Source organism: Schistosoma mansoni (assembly GCF_000237925.1).
Source record: "Schistosoma mansoni, WGS project CABG00000000 data, chromosome 1 unplaced supercontig 0010, strain Puerto Rico, whole genome shotgun sequence".
NCBI lineage: Eukaryota > Metazoa > Platyhelminthes > Trematoda > Strigeidida > Schistosomatidae > Schistosoma > Schistosoma mansoni.
The window spans coordinates 2,054,763-2,063,184 of record NW_017385987.1 but is presented as its reverse complement, the minus strand read 5'-3'; the positions used below and the strand labels follow the sequence as shown (position 1 = coordinate 2,063,184).

The following is an 8,422-nucleotide window of genomic DNA, read 5'->3' as shown; positions in this document are numbered from 1 at the left end:
CTCTGATTGGCGGTCTTATTAACATGGCATCTACTCGGCCACAAGTTACAATAATGTGATATTAGGTGAAAATGCTTTTTTCAAATAACCATTTTGATATTTATTGAACTGAGTAAAAAATTGATCTGGCGCATTGATTTTTTACAATAATTTTTACTACTCACGCCACTTATTCAATGTCACGCTATGTGCTGGCTGGTATGTTAATGGTCCAACCGTGTTTCTTCCTGATCTAATCTTGTTAACACGTGCCGTCGTTCTGGTAAAATCATTAACTCTATTCGGCCACGTTTCCGGTATAAAAGTCTTTCACGACATATTGAAGTCGTTCGTAAACGAGGGTATTCTGCCAGTGAATCGCCGCAAACTATAGTTATCATAGTACTTTTGAAGATTTTTTTGAACAGTTGAAGAAGAAATTTTCATATGCACATAAAAATCTAGCTGTCGGTACGTCTGTTCAAAGATTCTTGAAATATTAATTTAAGAAGCCTCTTCGTTGTTTATCCCATTTTCATTCAGTAAATTATTACATGTAACAGTCTATCACAGCTATGTCTTGTTCGATGTTGAACATCCCAATTTTTTCGTTTAATCTGCTATACTTATCCTTCATATACATAACACAGGTAACTAAAAATCATCGCTCGATCAAATTAACTAAATGATTAGTGTATTGAAACAATTGTAAAGCAAAAATGAAAGAAATAAAACGTGGATAACACTCAACAGTTTCATATAATAGTGTGTACAAGTAATACATAGGGACAGAACATTCATATAAATAACAAGAAACAAACATTGAAAGTTTAAGAAAAGGGGTTGTCACATCAAGCACACATATAGGAAGTAATGTGAATAAATATTTTATTCTTATATGAAAAAAATCATTTCGATTGCAATGAACCAACCCATATTGAAAACACCTTAATCAGTGATATTCAATTTACCTGGGATCATCACCGTTCAAGATCAACGCTTAATTTATGGAGAATAACACAACGAAATTAGTTAGTCTCCAGCAGAAAAAAATATTCATTTCACTTTTGCCCAATGATTGATATTGTTTATTAGCTACTGAAATTAACCTACGATATACACCGTCCAGGCTTTTCTTGAGAAAACTAGAAACATTTCTCGTGTTGTTTGTAAGTCTATGCTCCTGAAAAATGTATATGCTAAGGACCATTTTGTGTCGCCAATAAACCAAACACAAACTTGGACATTTGAATGGAATGTCCTCTCCTTTGAGTAAATGCTTGATACGAGAATCGGTGACGAAAGGTTTCAATGCTAAATCGAAGTTTCTTTTTTCAAGCACACTTTTTAAGAATAGCATAAAGTGAAGAGATATTCAAAAACAAGAAGAATAGATACACAAAGACTATAGAGATCTGGTCCATTAAGAACCTGGTCGTTTTCAAATAAGTATAACCAATGGCAGAATGGCGGTTTTTGAATGACGAAGTAAGCAGATTGATCATGAAACATAAGGCTTTTTGATTAATCGAGCACCAGAAGTTAACAGATCTGAAAATAACTATTATCTGTCCTTGTCCAACTATAAATGGATCCGTTAATACGCTTCATCTCATAAGTTAGATTGTAAAGGTCACAACAACTAAAGCACAGCACGGAATGAATAGTTGACAAAAGCTGGAAAGGTTTCAATCAATGGAAATGAAACTAAAAAGACTTCCCATCAGAAAATAACGAATCAAATAGCTCTCATACATAATATACTAATCATGCAGAATAATAATAAGAGTATGAACTATTAAAGATAAAAGAAATCTAATACATACATCAATATTTTCGAAACTAAAACAAAACAGAGGAGGGAAAGCATGTATTTGGTATGGCGTGAAAATAGGGGAAATTTATTGATTAAGGTATAATAAATGGAAAAGGGACTGAATATGCAAGGGAATGAATTTAGTTTTTTTCACCCTTTCTATGGAAATGTTAGTCCTAAATGTCTTGATTGCCTCTCTTTATGAGATTTACAAATCCATCGTAATCCAATTTGCCTTCTTTGATTGGAGCTTCTTTCCACGTTTGTCTTATCTACATAGAGAGGAAATAAAATGTTTGCATGACATATATTTAAATTACTATTCAAATTTATTTAAATAAGTGAAAAGTTTTTAAAATTTGTGTTAAATAGTTGTCCAATGTTCTCTAATCTTAGTCTAAATCCTTATGGCTTTATGAAATAAACTGCACTCAATTTAGTATTCTCTAATTTTAAACAATGATGTAAATAAGGGTTGGTAAAAACACTATTCTGAGTATAATCTGAATGGGAAGTTATCCTGTAACTACATTGATAAATACGTAAAAGGAAATTTTAGAATAAAATCGGTAAATAGTACAAACTTCGTTCTGTAGTCACAAAAATTTTCTTCCGTACCCTCAAATATGCAGTCAATTTGAATTTTGGACATAGTTACCAAAGAATAAATACTTGAAGCTCGGTATGCAAACATTATAATTAGAATATAATTATTAGCATAAATCCATGTTATATTACATTTTAGAAAATGGAGTCTAGTTGCAAGATTAATTGGCAAAAATAGTTTACATGTGCATTGGTTTATTCATTTATTTATTTCATACATTACCTTGTGCTGTGTGCTACTGATGTCGACAGATATAAGTAGTATGTATCGTCGATCGAAAGTGAAATGTCTGGCGGAAGAAGGTTAAGAAGATCAAAGAAAAGAGAATGATTGGTGTGGAAATGAAAGAACAATGAAGTCTGGGACTATTGACTGATATTTTGCAAATGAAGTATTTACTATATGGTTCTCATATTTTAGTAAGAGGTTCTATAATTTCGCATTGATATTCATTCGGTTGTCCCCACTTGTGTTCTCGTTCGCTATAAGCTGTTCTTTAATAATACATTCCTTAACTTACATCTGTTTTATTTAACCTAAATAATTTCGAATTCTAAAACTTAAATGACAAATTACTATACGATTACTTATTCAAAGAAAATACTACTATTCAGTTTCAATCACTCACCTCTTCAGCAGAAAAATTATCGCCCATATTTTGTAAAAGATCTTTAATACTAAAATATGATTATGATTAATTGTAAGTTATAAAACACATACTATTCTTCTTCTAAATATCGTTTGTTTCCTGGATCAAACATTGCAAAAGCATTACGTAGTGCATCTTCAGGATCAGTACCTGAAACACATAAAAAAATTGTGAAAAGATAGTTTATTGATTATAATTTTAATGGTCAGTTTTAAAATGAATTGAAGTCTGTATGTGAATCTTATAAATCAAGGAGCAATAAACAGGTAAACAATACTAATAGCAGTCATGATCTCACACATTACCAAACTCGGGACCTTAAGGTTCTATTACAGATATAAGTTTTGTCAGTATCCGAAATTCTCCACAAAATCACTTCAATTAACTACTATAGTTTATCAGTATGGGGATTTGTGAAGATTTTAGTATTTTAACAGTTGAATTCATTAGTCAATCTTAGTTAGACCACCATTGAAAACCTGGAAGCACTGGACGTCCGTTTCATACTAGTATGGGATTACGAATGTAAACTGCTGAGTAGTCTCACACTATTACGAAACGGCAGTCCAGGTTTTCAATGGTAGTCTAGCTTAGATTGACAATCGTGAATTCAACTGCTAAAATATAGTAAGTTCGTTAAAAAAATAAACATGAATTATTTAACTTGAGTCAACTAAAAAGAGTTTACCATTTAGTTTTTCACCGAATAAGTTGATAAACATTGTGAAATTCAATGGGCCAGGTGATTCATCTAACATTTCTTTTAATTCCTTATCAGTTGGTGTCCGACCTATATAAATTAAAAATACATTGATTTTAATTTGAACATTTCAAAGTTAACTCTTACCCAATGATGCATACATATCTTTTAAATCTTCAATATCAATAAATCCATCACGATTTTGATCGATCAACGAAAAGGCCTAACCATTCATATGGATATTTATTTTATTATTAAACTAGATAGATTAAAGATATACCTCTTTAAATTCTTGAATTTGATTCTGAGGGAACATTCCAAAAACATTTGAAGTAGCTCTTTGAGCTCGTTTACCACCACCACCGCCTCCACTACTCGCTGTCTCTTTTTTATCCTCTGCTGGAGCTCCTGCATCCTCTTCTTTTTCTTTTTTCTCCTTTTTCTCTTTCTTTTCTTTCTTTTCTTTTTTCTAAAATGATTTTCAAGGAATTATAGAAGAAGAAGAAAAATGGGTTTATATGTTGTATAGAACTCTTTAATTTGTTATTGATGATATAGCTCACCTGTAATTAACATGTGATTTTAACACTTAACTAGTTCACTTAGAAAAAGGATGAAGATATCTCTCATAGGAATCTGTATTTTCCAAGTGACTATATAATTTATATTAGACTTGTATCAGTTTAGGTCAAATGACTCTTTTCTCTATCATAATTTATCTGAAATAAATTTGATTAAGAGACTGGTTTCCTAGTATGGGTGAGAATGATAAGAGGTAACTTGAATATTGGATGGTGTAATAAGACTAATTTTATAAATTTTTACTTATAAGAAGTTTACTTTCATTGTATAACATCAACTTTCTAGGATCCAAAGTAATTTATTCCATTTAAACTCACCCACCTATAATTTGTTGTATGAATGAAAAAGCTAATAATTTCTTCAAAATAATTATTCAGTTATGTAAATGTTACTATTGAGTCAAACTCTTACAGGTATTTGTCTGATGTTAAAAAAGTATATTGTTTAGATAATTAATGACGTTAAAAACGAATAAATAGATTGAAATTCTATTTGATTACCCATTGATATACCGATTACTTATCCTGAAGGCCAAAGGAGAAGAGGAAGACCAAAGAACACATTACTCCGAGAAATGGAGACAGACATGAGAAGAATGAACAAAAACTGGATAGAACTAGAAATGAAGGACCAGGACAGAGTGGGTTGGAGAATGCTGGTCGGCGGCCTATGCTCCATTGGGAGTAACGGGCGTAAGTAAGTAAGTAATTCTATTTGATTACCCATTGATATACTGATTACTTTCACATAGTTATATGCATGTGAATTCTTATTTAAATGAACACTATATAAAGCGGTTAGTTTAAGTATGCGATAATTAAATAAAATATTAATTATAACCATCATGAAAACTAGAACAACATACAACTAGTTCGTTATCAGGCTTTACTATAATATTCAGGAATATTTATACAGATGTATGAAAATATTTAACCAATAAAGGTAATTTGAGTCAATGCACACTATGAAGTAGACTGCATAGCTACATATAATAGATTTAAAAAAGCGAGCTTTAAGTAGAAGCGTAGATGTACTAGTTGCTAGAAGAGTAATAAAATGATTAAATTTCCATTCACTAGTTCAACACAGATGATAATCGATAAAATTTATTAAAATTGTATAGTAAGAAGTGTATAAATAGTCAGATAGTGAAGAATATAAACGGAAAAAAAGTGAATAACGACAAATAAATGAATAATATTAAAGTTGGAAGCTATTCAGGATTGATTGATAATATTCTTAGCGATTTTTAGTCATACTAGTATTATCCAAATATTCTGTATAGTATATTTTATGTATTCATCTATTGGCTGAACAGAGTTTCAGTGAAATAAACAGGACTACTACTACCATTTCAAATAAGATCAATTAACTAGCATACTGCAAAGCGACAATATATATTCTAAACAAAAATTTTATGAAACCTCGTAAGCAAGTATACTTCAGCGCTTAATAAAACAATAATCCATCTGTCTGCTTAAACATTTGTTATGTATTCACAAGTGATATGTGATAACAGTAACTGTAACGATAAAAATACGATTAGTCCTATGATAAAGTAATGATTTCGTCTAAAGTAATAACAGAAGTGCAATCATGAGGTTCTAAATAAGGGATTTTCGAATTTCCGTTATCTTATTTTGATAAATAGTAAACAGGAAATCACAAGTGAACATCTAATAAAACAATTCAGTAGTTAAAATTGTTTGTTTACTTTCGTTGAAAATCCTAATTATCAAAGAATTGAAAACAATAACTTAATATAAAAGTCATATTCAGTTCAATGTACAATGCTTTTTTCAATAGTTTTAATCGGTTTCGTCATCTTATTTAAAGATAACAGTAAAAATTCTCATTAAAAAAATTAATAATTAGGCTAGTTGTTAAACAGTTAATTTCGGTTTACCGATCTAAAATACTGGTATCTTTTTCAGAAGATACTACCTGGTTGCGCTTACAAACAAAACAACCAAACATTTCTAGTAATGAACCATTATTGATAAACTAATAAACAACTCTGCAGTAATCAACATTAATGATTTCTCACGAATAAAACGTTTATATAGATAGTTACTAGCTTTCAGGCTTTTGGGATCCATGCTTACTTTTCTCCTTATAAAAAGTACAGGTAAGTTAACAAATAAATCTGTTTTGAATTTTTTGAAATCGTAGAGAAATATTGAAAACACAATACACCCATTGAGACATTAAATAAGAAAGATTGGTTCGGCAAAAAGTCCTCTTCACTGCATATTTATTTTCAAGATGAAAAATAAGTATATATATATATATTTGCGATTGTACAGATTTGAAAATAATTTCGCCGAAAAGAGAACTCTTCGCTGAACCAATCTTTCTTATTTCTAATTTCGAAAAATTATTGTTAAGTTCTAAAATCTGGTTGTTACTAATGTCGAGAAATTAGCGTACTTCATCAGCAAACGTTGTTTTGAAAGGATATTGAATTGGGTTTTGAACACTAGTTACCTCATTCGTGGTCACTTTCGAATATATTTCCGGGGGTTACCACTTGTTTTAGTGCTCCCACCTCTGGTCTAATCAATCAGGTTTGCTCAATATTGTGAGATCTGTCATCTCATTGACACATATGAATCCAGCCTAATGATTTTTCCAGTAATCTCATAAACAATTTATAGTTGATGAATATTAAATCAAATTTTATTCTATTTTTTCAATTATCTAGGGTGTCACGTTTGACTAATTGTATTGGAATTTCCTATCTACCCTGAAAACAAAGATTTTAATAACAATTATTACCAGCTAAATGACAATAACTAGTTGACTGGTATCAGTTCATTTTCTTAAAAGCTATCAAAAATGTAAGCCTTTAAAATTTAGATCTCTATAATGTCATTAATAATATTTGAATGCTTGTAGTCTGAGCATTTCTGTCCAAATATTACGGATAATTAGCTGCTTAAGTGTCTCTTGACATTCAACAGGAAGAAAGACTAACCGTTGCTTTTGTGAAAGAAAAGAAACCACTCGAAGGAAAATAAATCTCAGAAAAACCACAAGTTCCTGAAAAGATTTATTCATCTTAGTAAAATGACCTGTTTATCTATTATTCAACACATTATTAACAAATAACCCAAGTAAAATCGAAGTATTCTTATAGAAAGTAAGTTTAACTATCAAGTATCTACCTAGGGGGATGAGGCTATCGATTATCAGAAGGTATGAGGAAATTATATATAATGACGTATGATATTTCATTTCTTAATAATTTGGTTTTAAAGCTGTACGACTGGAACAGTAGAATTTCTTTCACAAAAGTTCAATGGATAACACTGTTTAGTTTTCGTAGATGAAATCTTTCTTAATACACATATTTTTTGTTAGACAGAATTACATTCACTTTCCTCTCTATATTTTTTCTATACAGTCATAACAGATTTTGGTCTCTAATAAAAGTATTGGGTTCAAGATAGTTACTGAATGAGAACAATTTATCGTTGTTATGTAATTAGATCTAATATGAGAAAAACTTTCACCCATTATCACGAATAGCAATAATTCAATTAGATATACTTAGCTTTTCTTTACACCATTCTGATCATTAATTATATTTAAATTAACACTCAACTCTACTTGCCTGTTATTCAATATCATTTTTAAAGTAGAAGAAAGGATAAAAATAATAGTTATGATATAATAATGGTTATCAAAATCTAACTTACTTCTTCTCCCATGTTAACTTAACACAGAGCAACTAATGCAAAACAAAATGATGCTTCTAAAATTTAAGGAATTTTTATTCCATAAATATATATATATATATATATCTACATTGAATTGCTGAGACGTGGGCGTTCCAGTAAAATATATCAATGAAAGATTTGTATTATATTATTGAAAAAAAGTCAATAATATTCCACTTTTTAACTGTGTAGATTTCCCAAAAATTTTCATGTATAATCCAATCAAATTTGTTTCACCTCTTAGCACTTGAACTACCACATTATTTTTCAAATTGCAATCAACCAACCTCCTACCTGATAATACTGTAGCTACTGGCTCCAGAAGCCCTTCTACTGGGAGAAAACTGGGTAACTCGAATTAAATAGT

General features: G+C 30.2%; 1 protein-coding gene across 1 annotated transcript; it reads right to left on the bottom strand.

The window, feature by feature from the left end:
* Positions 1-651: 651 nt before the first annotated feature.
* Smp_132670.1 (myosin regulatory light chain, putative) lies at positions 652-8,046 on the bottom strand (the record flags this gene model as incomplete). Its single annotated transcript, XM_018791986.1, has 7 exons — positions 652-2,067; positions 3,031-3,079; positions 3,123-3,201; positions 3,740-3,841; positions 3,899-3,974; positions 4,032-4,220; positions 8,035-8,046. The coding sequence occupies 7 exons, from the start codon at positions 8,044-8,046 to the stop codon at positions 1,972-1,974; spliced, it is 603 nt and encodes a 200-aa protein (XP_018644892.1). The 3' UTR covers positions 652-1,971.
* Between the last annotated feature and the right edge of the window lie 376 nt (positions 8,047-8,422).